Consider the following 15,505-nt stretch of genomic DNA (forward strand, 5'->3'; position numbering starts at 1 on the left):
ACCAACCTGCAGCTCCGCTCATTTATTCAACTCAGACAATATTATTGCCGGATGAAACTTGTCCCGCAGGAGACGACGAATCGCCGTATCTCCTCGCTCCTTTTTCTTTGTTCGGTATAAATGCTCGGGATTACCGTTCAAACCTTGAGATGGCAGTGGTGGGTTCGAATTTTGCGTAATGCAAACAACTCGTAACGAAGACAGAGTCCAGTTACGGTTATGTTATACAGAAGCGAGGACAAAACGGAAAAACTGGGGCCAAGTGCAAAGGGGATATATATATATATATAGACCGAAGGACGATGGGGAGAAAAACTGCTCATAATTGTCGACTGTGTAAATATTTGCTCTGGCATTTATTGAGGAACGACTAGCTCAGCTAGCTCCTCCCCCTATCGGACAGAGACGTGTAGAACCGCGGTGCTTTAACCTGCCACCGTAATTAATTCCAACCTCCGACCATTTTTTCCAACCCCGGATTCCCCAATTTTACTTTTCGTTCAACGGTACAAAAATAGACGCAATTCTCCCTCTAAAATCTAGCCCCTAAATTTTCGCAGCTCAGTACTTTGTTCAAATTTTATTTTCGTCGTTGTACAAAAACAAAATCCTGAAATTCAGTAACTGTATAGATTTCATTCTTACACTAAGCGACGGCCTTACGTGAGTACAAGAGTAATGATTATTACAATAAACTAAATACTGCAGAAACAATGATTGCTGAATTCGCTGAGATAGAACGCTTTAATACGATCCACATACAGTGATCATCGCTTTGAGCAGTCATGTATCGAGCTTAACAAGTGCTGTGTGTCGATGTGAGTGAAAGTTGGGAACCGAGGCTCACGATATAATCCAGGGAATTCTCGAACAAGTTCGAGATGATTAGGCTGCAAAGAAATTCTTCAGTAGAATCGGAAAGTCGAGTGTCATTAGCGACCTTTTCTCGAGCTTGTATTGATTCGTTGCTCAACAAAGAGGAGAAACTCAACGTCTTCCTTTTCATTCGTCAGACTCTTCTGTGCGGGCTGAACCTGCTACGCCTGCATCTCGCGGATGCTTAGCAACCATTTTGTGGAAACGACGTTCCGCCCGTCTGCCGTTCGCGCAACTTGCATCTTGAAGAATATTACGTTGCCTGATACGACTTTACCGCGCAATCTGCGGATTCCCCAAGGGACGTTTCTCCTTCTTAAGGTTTCCTCCGAAACGCCGCAGGACCCGACTTACGGGAGCTTAACTGGACAACGCGAAGATTACTGTAACGGTGAGATTGGAATTGTTTCGGGATCGATTTTCATCCCGCAAATTTCGCCCCCGTAATTCGGTTGCCATTTCTGCACATCCTGAATCGGTGTGTCATGACGGGATTCCGGGAAGAGATATTTTTTTACGAATTCAAATTTCTCTTTTCGTATTTTCTTCAACGGCCAAAAATATAAGCCCACTTATGCCAAGGACTTTATTCTTCTCCGCAATTGGCTGCACTTCAGGGTACACTTTCTTACTTCAAAGAAAAGTCTAACCCAGACCCATCAGAGACTTGGAGTTGAACACGAAGTTGTAACTATAGTACAGCGTTGGCATATTCATAAAACATTGAAGCCAAAAATATAACTGTTATACAATTTTTTAACGATACTGAAGGAATTGAATTTGAAACACCAGTTACTTTTGTTTGATTACAGATTATTGAATTCCATACAATCTTAAGGTTTAGAAATAACGGTTTTTGTACTAAAAATACATCGTTAGAAACTTCAATTCCATCGTTGAATTGCAGGTTAGAATAGATTAGGCAGATTACTAGAAATTCTTGATTGTTTTTTTCTGGGCGATGAATATTTTGACATTGAGCTGTACATTTGAGCAAAACAAAAACGAAAAACCGGAGGATGTTACTCCTCTCCCTAAAATAATTCCAGCAGTTAATTTTCAATTACCACACGGTGTAACGCTGCAGGTTATCGCGGTAATAAATCAAAAATCCTTAGAAATTTCATCCGCGGGTATATTTGAGCGGTTATAATTAGCGGATGATGAATCGTCGGCTTATAACCACAGCGTGGCGGATAGTTATAGGAGCATCTGAGACCTTCTCTGACTCGGCGAGGCTCTCTCCCGTCGTACCTCGGCAAGGCATCCTGCTCGTCCTCGTTCGCTCACGTCCTGGCGCGACACGTCCGGTTTCTACCCTACCGGAGAGACGTCGAGGTTCGCCCGCTTCGCCCTCGTGACTGCGCAATAATGACGTTACGTGGCGCGATATAGCGATCCATCTCTCGCCTCCCGTTTCCCGTTTCCCGTTTCCCGTTTCCCATCCTGGAGCTCCTGCCGTGTCTCTCGTCAGTCATCTCTCGACCGGGCGGAGATCTATCACCAAAAACCGAGCCAACTTAGACGCCGGTTTTCCCTTCCGGCGGAAAAGACGCCGGCACCCTTTTCTCACTCCACACGATGATCCCGAAAAGTATTTAAATCCAGGGTCCCACCTCGAGAGACCAAGCGAACCGACGACCATTGAACTCCGGGAACCGCGCTGCGGTCCTGCTTTTGAATTCTGACCGTATCCTCAATTCTGCCTCCATTTTGTTACCGTTTTGCCAACCCCTGTCGCGTAGCCTTTATTTCTGAGCTTTCTGACTCTTTGGTTCTCCTCTCATACCTCGATCCTCCTCCCTCTACCTTTCCGGATATAAAAAGGCTGAGCGCGAGTGTTTTGTAACTTTGTCAGCGTTTTAAGCTCTCTCCCCCCCCTCCCCTCCCCACCCCCCTTTCTCGCTATTTCTATCTCTCTCACTCTACGCGCCGAGCTTGGGGCCGCAGTTACTCCCGCCCCCACCGGTACCCGTTTGTCGTTCCCGTACCACTTTATAAAACGTGCCTCGTACCAATTAGGGGAGTTCGTACGGTGCTCGCTCGGATTTAGTGGCCTAATTAATGAAATTGATCCGCCCGGGATGTTACCGTTAGCAGCAGCCTACAGGACTCTCTCTCTCTCTCTCTTCCCCGCCGTCTCCCTTCACCTTTCCCGTCTCACTTCCGTCCGCGAATCGGCGGCTGCCGCCTTCGTACACGTGAGCATATCCCGCCCACCCCCTATTCCAGCCCCCGAGCTTCCACCCCCTCGGCTCGAGGCGGTGTGGCATCATCGTGCCCGGCGTGGCCCTTAAGCCGTTTCCCTAATTTGCGGCACAGTTTAGAGATTATATAAGCTCATTACACCAAATACCTTGTAATTAAAATTACACGTATAACATAAATCGCGATATCAAAACCTATTACCCTCTGCTACTGTACAGCCACCCCACGCACGTATATTACAGCTCACGTCTGCCTACACCCGGTGATTGTTCCAGCTTCTAGTACATCCGGATGTACACGTATACCCACCTAACGCCTGCATTATCCTCGCGCTCCGACCTCACCATTTTCCCTTTCGAGGATGCTCTCCTAAGCAAGGGCAATACTGCAGGAATGTTATTGTACCGCGCGCAGAGGTTACATCGTGGAAATATAAATCTCAGGAAGGGTTGAATTACCCGGCTAGGAGTAAAGATTTTCGTGAAAGTATATTTCTGAGAGCTGAATCTGAAAAATTTATTGATTCTAGACGCGGTAAGCGAAGGTATGAACAAATTTTTAAAAGACGTAAAACTAGGTCTTATTCAGAAGCATCACACGCGCTTTTGGTGGATACATTTATAATGCAAGCGAGAAGGTATTAATAAGTTTGGTGAAAGTACAGGGAGACAATTGGAAAGGCAAAGTCGTGAATAATGTAATGGACTGTTTTCCTTGCCACCTCGTGAGAAGAGTACGGAGTTTGCTTTCCTGGGCGCCGCACGCTAACTGAAGCACCAAACACCATTAACAAAATACGAAACCCAACCCAAGAGGGGCGCCTGGGCTGGTAACGGTGTTTGTGTTCCATACCCTGCGAACGCGCGTTGCCAACAAACCCATTTCTTTCCTATTTCGCATACAATAGGCCGCCCAGTGCCTCAGCGTAAGTGTGTGTAAATGTTTGCAATAACGCCTGGTCGCCGACAAACAAATGTCGCGTGTATTTCCGTGTCCGTATAATGACGTAATCCCGGGAAAAAGTGTCAAATTACTACACAGCGAACAAGGTTATACCCGATCCTGGATCAGCCAGCCCCGCCCGCCTCGCTCTCGACCCTTTAACCCTAAGCCTTGGGGTTACATAAGCAACGAACCGGCAGCCGAAGTTCTCTTATACACCCGTCGTATGGGGGGGGGGGAGATCGATGGCTTGAGCAAGCAGTTTTAATGCAAGAAGCAAACGTAAAAGTCTGTAAGAAGCTTGAGCGAGGTAGGCACCCTATAAACTTCCTCGTGTTTGTCGAGCAATCAAATATACGAGTGGAAAGTCTCACGGGGTTATTGATTGCCGGTCGAGATGGATAGAGACGACCGACCTACCGACAAAATATAACCGGCCATTCGATGAAGAAGAACAGTTTGAGCGAGTGGTTTGCCCCGTTGTTTGTTGTTCATTTCTCTCTGTTCTTCAACGTGCAAACACAGTTTTCGACTCTTCCTATATACACAGCCAAACTTTCCTACCATCCCACTGACATACCTACCCTGCTGTTTCATTCTACAGACTTTTACCCAACGATTCCGTTGCATAGTGGAAGAAGAAGCACGAAAGCGAACGATCCACTTTTTTCACCCTGCAACCACGCCCACCGCATTTCACCCCTTGGATATTCCAACTTGAGCAGTTTCAAATTAATTTCTGACTTCTTTGCTCTTCTGTACGTTCTTTTTTTTTTTCTTCCTATCCGTTCAGTCGCGTTTTGTCCCATAGATTGCCTTTGCCAATTGTGAACGGTTTTTCATGTAATCTTTTTTCTTCCTTCGAAATACGTATACAGCTACGTCAAATACACCAAGAATAACGTCGCATGCGCGAAAAAAGCAGGTGTAGTCTTCGTTCCGGTGATTCTTCGAATCGTTTTACGTCGCCGGGACAAAGATCATGTTTTCCTAGAGTGACGCGGCATCGTTGCGAATTCTCCCAGGAGAGGGAGGCCTCGGTTTTACCGAAGAGGTGGAGACGTGATTAATGTGCCAACCACCGAGTTGACACCTCCGACCTTGTTACCGGCACAATAGAGAAGACGACGTTTTATATTAGCCGGCTACCAGGCATCTTTTGAATCATCAACCGGAGCTAGACAATGCTCTTAATGAGGACAACTTTCCGCTGATTAACCAGCGAGCGCTTTATCCCGGCTCATTTGCATCCAAGACGCGCAAATACCGTGACTCGAAATCCCCGTGAAATGAAACAGTTCGCTGTCACCTTCTTTGACGTTTCCTCGATTTCTGTTAAAATTTCACTCTGTCCTTATCTTTTTCTTCATTGTGCATGCATCAATTCGAAATTTACACCTTCAGCAACACCCTCGACAATCGTCGATTATTACTTCCAGCTTTGGATCGCGGTATTTTTCGCGGGGCTTACCGAAGCGGTGAATTGGCGAAACCCGACTTGGAGAAATAACGCCACTGCATTTTTTAGCGTCCGTAGCCCATATCGATCGAACGACTCGCAGAGTCGAGTGACAGAGTGACTGTACACCCATGAGCGATTCCACGATGGAGGGCAGGCCACGCAACGCAGGGTAGAGCGTTATCATGTCATACTTGAGCAGACGTGGCACCCTCCCTCTTTTCGCCCTAATTCCCTTTAAACATAACCCAACCCCGGTTCTCCACTCCCGAAACATATCGTAATCAAACTTCATTTATTTTTCACGACCAGTTATATCTGATGCGCCCCGTTAGACGGGGGCCCCGGCCGCGTGCTCGAATCGCATACATTATATACAGAAATGTATCTACGCACGACGGTAAGCCGACACACCGCCATGCCTTGCACTAACTAGAGCGTGTATCTGTCAAAGGCGGGCACATTCGTGCGGCTGCCTCGATCAAACGACTCATCTCTCGTCTGCCAGCACGGCCCACGTTATTATACCCGTAACGCGCGGTGCTTGTACGCTCAGCGGTAAATTTTTGTTTTCGTTTTTTTCAAAAAATCAATTCGAAGACGCGTTTGGTTGAAAATTTTCTTGTTGGAACACAATATTTTGTTACGGATAGCAAAATTAAACCTAGAACGGTAATGTTATTGTTTTAAGCTATTCCGGTAACGGGAGGTGAAAAAACAACCCAATGTTTTAAATTCCATCTCTCGGGTGAAAGGTATTGTTGAGGGTCCTATAGGGACTCCTTTTTTCTTCGTTTTCTGCGTAAGTTTGAAAAAAATGATCAAAAACTAGTAAGCGAAACACGAAAAAGTAGGCTGTTCCTTTTCGGTGGTAAATTTAAATAAGTGTGGAGCATTTTTTCGACCCCCATTACCGTTCTAGGCTTGCAATTGAACAAATAATTGTTTAAAATTGGAAAAAAAAATTCGTCGAATGAAATGTAATTATGAATACTAAATCTCGATTTTAATGTAACAAATTTGATGAAATAATACCTTTTTCATGATATTATCAAAATATTAAAGCACCCTCTAGTTGATTCAATTAAATTGTTCCATAGGGTTTGATAAATCTGTTTGGTGGATAGAGATTAGTCAAATTTAGAAAATCATAAGAGCTACTAATTGACTGCCGCGATCGAATAATATGCTACATTGTGAATCTAAAAAATGTTATGTTAAACTGGAAAATTACTCCATGTGACGCCTCTAAAGTACTTTCTCGCAGGATAAGTAAGATGAGCAGTTATTAGGAGTGGTTCCAGGCATCTGTCCAATGAAATCAACAGAACTAGTGTAACAGCTTCAAGTTACGTGTTGAAATGGATCTACCAACAACCAAGAGTCAGGTAAATGTTGTTTAGGCTCAAATATATAGAGTCAAAATCGCGTTTTAATATTGTTTCCCGATTCTTATATTATTCGCAAATATTTCAACCAGATAAACGGGGACAAAGTTGAGGAAGCTTGTTGTTTTCTTTTTCCAAACTGTACTTCTTTTCTTCATCGTCGGACTCGCGGTGCAATTATTTTCATCGCCTGTATTTTTTGCGAAATAATTTTTATAACCGTTGTTTGTTTTTCTCTGTTTCAGGCTGTGCATTTATCAAATTTTCGTCGCATCAAGAAGCACAAGCGGCGATCAACACTCTACACGGTAGCCAAACTATGCCGGTAAGTAATGTGAGCTATGAATTTATAGCCTTTCATAAAATTAGTACGTCTTACACCACAACCATCTTCGACCTGATACACGGATAAGGTTGGGTGAACCGCAAATCGGGAATAAATGTTTTTTGCGAAACACTGATAGATCATTAGAAAAATATGGAATTCCATTAACTAGAAACAAAATTCCGTGTCGCACACGGCACATCGCTAATTTTGTAATCCCCGCGTATCGATTTTGGATAAAACAACTATTCGAGCTGACGTGCGGATCGTCGAATGGCCACTTGATCTCTTGTCAATTATATCAACGTACGAATTCTATTCCCGGTATGTGCGCGATATTCACCCAGGCTGAACCAAAGGTAAAAATCCATGAAATCCTGTCGATACTCCGGATCTCCTCCAGTTTCGGGGGGTGTAATAAAATGAAAATATTATGGATTAGCCCTGCGTAACGATCCATCAAGTGTTATTGGGCCGCGATAATAGATAATCCAGGAAGGGTTGATTCGCTATCAAACATCTAACGCTTCTCCGGGAATCCGCACAGCACAGAGAACAATAACGAGATCTTCTTTAGAGATTGTACCAATCACAACGCACCGTTCGTTTTCCCCTCAAAGATCGCAAACTTCCTGGATAAATACTAAAATACAAGGGATGAACACCCCGGAGTAAATTTTCCCTGGAACGTTGTATCGCGGACAGCGGGTTCTATACCCACACAGAATGAATAGAGGCGGCGAACACGACGCGAGTCGAGTGGTTCTATTAAGCGAGGTCGGCCAATGAAGCGGTTATGGTTACCGGTGGCGAACCATCCCTACAACCTGCACCCTGCACCCTGCACCCACCCTGTCCTCGGTGACAGAACAAGGGTCAGGTTGGACAGGGTTTCTCGGCTCAAGTTGTATAAGCAGTGACTGTACCGCGCCTCACCGCGCCTGGCAAACACCCCAGTAATGACTGGCCAAACACAAATCTGCATAACACTTTGCGGGGGCGAAGGGTGGTCTTCGCCTGTATCCGACGACCAAACTCCTGCCTGAATTCTCAGAACTTTCCCAGCCTGGATTAGACCGGGTTAGACTGAGAATTTGTAGTTATAATTGAATTGTCAACGTTACTGAAGGGGGGAAACCAGCTAGGCTTTGGTTCCTCCGGGAACATTCCACGCTGCTTAACCGCATTGCGTGCCCCGATTCTACGTCGGGGTTTTTATTTTTCACTCCTGGAACTCGGAGACCTGGGCGATTCACGTGCCCTTTGTTACATGTCACTTCGCGATAACAAATGTACCCCGAATTATAATTCCCATTGCTTATAACAATACGTACCTACTTTGGGGCAAGATAGGTACCCCAATTTGGTAGAATAATTGCCAATGATACATTGCATCGTAGTGGTTTTTGGATGGATTGATGACCGAGTCGAATAACGTACCTCAGAAATTTAATCTTATCTTCTGAATTGGCAATTGAACTGATTCTAAGTCCATGACTTTCAACCGATATAGAAACATAATGCAGGATAGCTGTCTTTGAACGGGGTTAAGCTGCAAATCTTCCAAAACTTAAACAATTAAAATGAAGTCTTCGATAAACTTAAATAGAAATTCTCCGGGCAGTTTGAAGTTCCAACACCCAGGATGAACCCATCCTGTGTGGAAAGCTCGGTGAATGGTGAGAGAAGGGTGAGAGAGAGAGAAAGAAAGAGATAGAGAGAGAGCGGTCCATTGTCCAACCATGCATAGGAGCGACGAAAGCGGGAAACCGTAACCTAATATTACGTGTAGCCACTCAAAACCCACAAACAGCGTTCAGCCAAAATGGTCGGCTACCTAGCCAACCTGTGGAGGGGACGCAGCGCGACTAGTCCTTTGCAATAATATGTAGATCAGTTAATTGTTTCATGGAATTATGCAAATCTGTATCCGACGAAGGGAAAATTCCCCCCGAGGAGAAGGAAAGGGTTAAGACGTGATTCCTCTCTTGACAGCTAGTCGATCCGGGCAGCGTCATTTTCCCGAAATATTGAACAGTTACGACGATCCGAAATGCAGCAGCCAAACCTCCGCAACTTCTTGCTCCAGCTGAGTCTTGCGGATTTATTATTTATGAATACAGTAACGAAGTAATTGCGTCTCCTCTTCGTTTATCTGATGCAGCGGGCACGGTTGAGCAGAAATTCTTCGGTGTCGAATATCGTCTCCTAGTTTTTATTATTTCACATTCTGTTCTTTCAACGATATTGGCATAACGAATGATGCTTTGTGGAACCTGGCGAGTAAAATCCAAAATGGCAGACCTGAGAGCGAGGAATTGATTCGGAGATATAATGAAATCAATTTATGCAATATTTGGTAAACTTTTTCGAATCTACTGTTTCGAATTGTGCAATATCGACCTAAAAATTCAGGGCTGAATTAATTACGCCAGCGTTTATTATCACTCTATTAGCAGCGCATGACCAAAGTAGAATTAAAAATTGTCTATTTGAAATACAGCGGCTTGACCGCAGCCTTGTTCCATTCAGTTTTATGTCAGTGATAATTTTGAGAGAGAGAGAAAATTTTTCATCCATCACTTGGGCGAAAGAGAAAAGCTGGACAGCCCGAAGAAGATGAGCGCGTAACCTTTCGTCGTAAAACTCATTTCAGCGCAGGTACACCGAAGGAATAAATTTCGTAAACGCGAGGTATGTATCACGTGTGTGTATAATTTGAGTAAGCACACCATTGCAGCAGCGCCGTAAACGCAAGCGTAACTCCGGTAAAACGTTATACGCAAAGCTCGTCGTAGCGCGGGGAGCATGGCTTGGGATTCAGGGAAAGTCTGAGGGTGGAGGATACGAGGGGACGAGGCAGCGAGGCCCTTGTCGCGATTAAAGCCTGTTAGAGGAAGGGATGCGCGCATTGTGTTTCGTGCCCTCAGATATGAGGGCCGCGATCTTCCGAGTACATCTCGAGGGTCCTCGAAAGCTCGACTCCCGTGATCCCGTGACTCGAGACTCGGTTCGATGGCGGTGGCTTCGCGAATAAGAAGAAGAGGCCTCGGTCGAGTGGCCGTTTCCCCAAGAGCGAATACCGGAAGGCACTCGAGACTCACAAAAACACGATTAAAATTTCGCGAAAATATTCCAAACACTTGAAAACTGTAAAGCTCCTTGCTCCCTCCCCCCCCCCCCCTCCCCCCCCCCCCCTCTCTAAACGCTATTGCTTTATCGTCGTTACGCAGGATGCCGGTGTAAAGAGCACGGTGAAATTCATCCTCGAGAGACCGACCGCCTCGCGCTGCAAACGAGCGGCAATCAATAGGCTCTCTACTTAGGTACCGGGGATAAGGAAGCGGAATAAAGAGTCCCATTCGCCGGATGAAATTCTGTAGAAAAATTAACGAAAGCGATCCTTTTACCTCTAGCTCGAAGCTGTAGAGAACGTCCGTCGTGTCTTCAACAACCCGTCTTCCTTCCTTGGAACAATATCTCGAGTAGAATTACGCTGTCCGTCTCTTCGTCTCGGGGGCAAAAATAATAATGATGATAAAAATAAAATATCCGTAGGTACAAGTCGGGAGATCCGCAGTCTCCCGATTCGACTCCTTTTAGAGATACGAGACGTCGTGGGTGAGGACGAGGGGTAGCTGGATGGTTTCTCATCGTGCTTGACCAATCTCGGGAAAAAGGATTCGATGCCTCGATGGTCACCCGCCGACTCTCCTCGCAACTCGTCGAATATCTATTCGTTTGACGCGTCTAGTTATCCGGTGAGATGGGTCACGCATTCGGGTGACGCGATACCCGAACTGTTGTCCCGCCCCGAGTTGCCCCCAAAGGTTTCCGGGCATTCGCGTGCATCCCGAATCACGGATAACCGGCATAATTTCCCCTCTCGAGTCGCGCACTCGGAGATACCATCGTTTGTTAACACCTTCGTTCCCTCTTCGTCTTCGTCACGTCGGAGGGGATGGCTGCCATCTTGATCCCGGCTGAGCCGGAAGGTCGCATGACACAAAGGCGAGTGTCAGGTGAAAGGAAACGGGCGAAGCGACGTTTTCCTCGTCCTTCGGGGAGTAAAATGGAGCGACTTTATTGTTCCACGCCGGGGATCTTAAATGGGAGGATATTTTATCGAGCGGGTATTTTGCACTCGATCGCGGGTTGACTGCTGGCGAAACACGCATACGATTACTCCGCTGGCATGCACGTGGAGACTTATCTTCATGGAAAGTTGGGGTCGTAAAATGAGGATGCACGGTACGGTCTGCGTTCCATTACCAGGGGGCGTAGTGTATAGACCCGGACATATAGAGGAGTTAAATGCGCGCCGGTTTTGCAGGGGACCGGAGAACCGCCTGGCAAACGAACCATCCGCCGCTAACGGCGCCTCGTAAAGCTACAAAGAATAGCGGTCGGCACCGCAAGCCGCAAGCCGCTTTATGCAATATCGCACCGCGCCGATGCAAAACACGAAGACAGTTAAAAAATGGAAGGAGTTAAGTATTACCTGTTGGGAGCAATGTCAGCACCGTTTCTATACTCGAATTTTCCTAATACCCTACCGTTTGTCTCTGTCCCATGTTATAAGAGTTGAGGAAAAAAGCTTGTGGTCTGTTAAGCTTTTACGACTTGAATACTAACTTCATAATTCAACAAAAAACTCTTGCGGACAGTAATTACTTCACACGTTTGACTCTCAAAGACAGAACAACTCGCCCTACGTATACAATTAGCTCAGCTCTGATGATTCAAATGATAACGTATGTTTCACACTTAATAAAATGTAACTTCGTCAAGTGTCACGAAACTTCGAGGAAATCGCCTGGGTTGTGTCAGCATTTCTTGTCGATACGTCTTTTTCTCGGTAAATGGCCAATATATCCCGATTGCGGACTGCAGATTTCAACAAGCCGCGTTCAAAGGCGAGGCTTAGATCGCATGGAAACTAGCACCTAGTACCTAGAAACTATTAACGGTACGAAACCACGGTATAGATTGAGCCCGTGCATCGAGTGAGTACAGAGAACGTGAAAACGAAGCAATTATACGTGCTGATTGGAGGCTGTGCCGTTAGCCGCACCATCATCACACTCGCCGATTTATTGGTTGACCGTAATTTCAATAGATATACAACAACGCCCGCAAGTCCCAGTGTCACGTCGATTGCCACCCAGCTCGGTACATGTCTGTTCCTGGCTCGTGGAACTGACGAAATTAGTTGTTAATTACAAATCACTGGTGCGAATTACTTATACGAGAATTATCCACCGGCGAAAATGGACCTTGTCCAGTGATTGGATGTTCATTTCTAAATGAAAGAATTTCCCTGTTACCACTTGAAAAGTTCGACTGACGAACGTCATAACTGTGGAACCAAGCCCGCTATGCCGTGCTGGTTATTTTTAATCGTGCGTTATTCGAAGTGATTCACGTGGCATGGGAATCGGGTCGGTCGTGTAATAGGGACTGCAGCCGGGTAACAGTTGTAGAAGCAAGACAACGCAATTACAACTTGCCAGAGAATTACTCAGGGAATGTCTTTAATTAAACGTTAGAGGCAGTTTCCAAGCCTCTGCTGATGGAAGGACAATTTCCTTCCATCCACTTCCTCCGCTCAACGAAGAACGCGGCGAGCTTTGGGTGGCAGCAGTTGTATACACCAACACCGAGACGACGCACACCCGCCGGTAACAAACTTTTACACTTTAAACAAGTCATTACTAGTGCCGCTTTTCCCCCAAACCTAGGATATTCTTGTCGTAAAAATGAGTATTCGGGAAACGCTTATCGGTGCCTGAAGCAATCACCATGAGTGGTTGGGTCAAATAGTGCACGAATGCAGGTACTTTACGACATTTCAGTTTTTCTATGCAATATTACGTGCTCACCGACCCTTGAAATTTCTTATTGTCCCAGCCTGTTTTTTTCTTTCTTCCTCTTATAGATGCGTGATATGTTTCTAGTTTTTGATCGCGAAAAAATGTTCACTAATTTTTTAGGTTTTATCTCAATTTAACGAATGTTCATTAATTCAAAAATTTCAAAAAAACACTCACGTAAATTTGAGTATAAATTTTCAAACAGTTGACGAATCAATTGTGTACTGATCGTGAAACTGTGGCAAAACACACAGGCTCCGAAAGTCAAAATTTCGCGGATCAACGACCAGGTCAGTTGTCATGGGAATGACCCGTATTGTACCTGATTCCGAAAATGACTATCCAGCCTGAATTTTGGGATGTGTGAAGTGAAATGCGAAGCACCCTGAAAAGGTGTAACCGGTGGATGGAGGGTGCCATGAGGGTGAAATAAAGAGAGACACGGGAGAGCGCATATACCCAGATGCCTGGCAGGTAACGCGCCCCACAAACAAGCGAAGTATCGAGCTGTGTCAACGTGGGGACGCTCGTGCTGACGGTCCTGCAGAATGAGAGAGAGAAGGAGAAGAGAGAGAGAGAGAGAGAGAGAGAGAGAGAGAGAGAGAGAGAGAGAGAGAGAGCATACGTTGGAACGGGACCGCTTCGCCTTTTTTCATTTCAAACAAAATGGTGCTGCGAGCCGTATCGCCGTTGAGCCGAGTTGAGCAGCCATGCGCAAATTGAAAGAAGGACCGAGCGAATAGGCTGCAGCCTCAGCGACCCACCGCCCATCTTTTCTTGGACCCATAATCTTGGCCCACCGGCCCATTTTGCTCGTCGTTTGGAGCACCGGATCGAGACTAATGAACTGTAATCCCCCAATAACGAGGCTTCCAGCTTCACTGACGCTGATATAACCCCCGCCAACAGGCCTACCAATACTAACCCGCCACGCATGCGTGTAAGGTTGTATTGTATAATATGTAATTGGACAGGCCTGCATATCTCCGCCGCTCCTATTGTGCACGGATATGGAGACCAACTCGGCATAAAAATCCGCACGCATGACGAATTTCACCATGAGCAGATAACTATCGCATTCACTACTATATATGGACGCACTTTCGTTGGCGTTAAACTTTCGCGGACAAAACGTTATCTCAGGTTCATTTTTACGACCACGGTGCAAAGGTACACCCCGTGAATATCGGTGAGATCTTTTCGTCCTTATCAGTACCATTGGTCCGCGTGTGGAATTAGGGTGCATGGGGCACAAAGCGAGGCTGTGATTATTGTTCTATTAATTATGAAGCCGGCCACTGAGTGGGAGGTGTTTTATTAGCACAAGCCTCAGGTGGCTTATCCTTCGATAAATTTCGTTTGCACGACTCTGTTCGGTTCCTCCTCTCCGCTATATAAACGGCAAGAAGCAATCGACTAACAGCCTTCGATGCTGCGTACCGGGAACGATGGTCCACGAAGACTTTTTCACGTATGCATAATGTATAATATACCTATTTCCCGATCGAAACTATAACGATGAGTTTTAATCAAACACCTCCGCAAGACCGGCGTCCATGCTGAAAGCTCGAGTCTCTTCATCTCCGGTTCTCCTCTTGCAGCACCGCGGGGGGTTAAGAAGGAAGGCAATATCAGCTAGGATATTATGTTACCCGTCCGCCTGACACTCCTTCATCACTTATAGGGATGCGGTAGAACCATCGATTCTAACAATCGGGATTCTGCGGCTGAAGGGCACAGCGAGGAAGACGGAATCCTGCATTAAACGGAAATCGTCGTACATCGAGCGACAGGAATTATGAAAATCACGTGTAGATGCGTGGACGGGTGCGTAGTCGTGAGGCAATCTCAGTTGCGGGAACATCAGCTTTCACCCAGATAAGGTGGTCTCGATGGTAACTTCCGCAGTAATTTTATGTCGTGCCTTCCAACACGATTTCCGGGCAATCGTCAAATTTATCTTCTCCTCAGGCAAAGGAGGAAAAGACAGCACTCATCTTCCTCGGTTTTACGAGTCTGTCATGCCTAAGACGTATTTTGCGGTCCGAGAAAGATGTGCGGTCGAGTCCACTCGTCGTAGATCTGAGTGAGTCGCCGAATTACTTCCCGAAGGTCACGGCTTCATCTTGAGAAAGTATTTCTTCAACCACGGATGGTTGACGGTGTAAATCGTCGAAAAATTTTGCGCCACACTCGTTGCTGTATTTTTTGTTAATTTTTTATTTTTGCTTTCATTTCTTTCTACCGAAACGTAGATTCATGTTACAGACACCACCGCTATCAGTTTTCTCTTCGCATTTCTATACGAGAGACTAAATTACTTATGCAACATTGCCTGCCTGCACCGTTCGAATAACCGAAGCGAACAGAGCTCCGACACGTGAACTATTCAGTATATATTCATTTGATCGCCGGTTTAATAGCTCCTTTCAAG

General features: G+C 45.8%; 1 protein-coding gene across 18 annotated transcripts in view; it reads left to right on the top strand.

Moving 5' to 3' along the window:
* bru3 (bruno 3) overlaps positions 1 to 15,505 on the top strand; it is a 537,074-nt gene that overhangs the window by 499,780 nt on the left and 21,789 nt on the right. For all 18 annotated transcript variants that reach the window (XM_069134114.1, XM_069134117.1, XM_046615173.2 and 15 more), the window contains one exon: positions 7,119 to 7,198. In XM_069134114.1, coding sequence (XP_068990215.1) covers positions 7,119 to 7,198 — 80 coding nt within the window. The remainder of the gene's footprint in view (positions 1 to 7,118; positions 7,199 to 15,505) is intronic.

This window comes from Neodiprion pinetum, chromosome 3 (assembly GCF_021155775.2).
Source record: "Neodiprion pinetum isolate iyNeoPine1 chromosome 3, iyNeoPine1.2, whole genome shotgun sequence".
Lineage (NCBI taxonomy): Eukaryota > Metazoa > Arthropoda > Insecta > Hymenoptera > Diprionidae > Neodiprion > Neodiprion pinetum.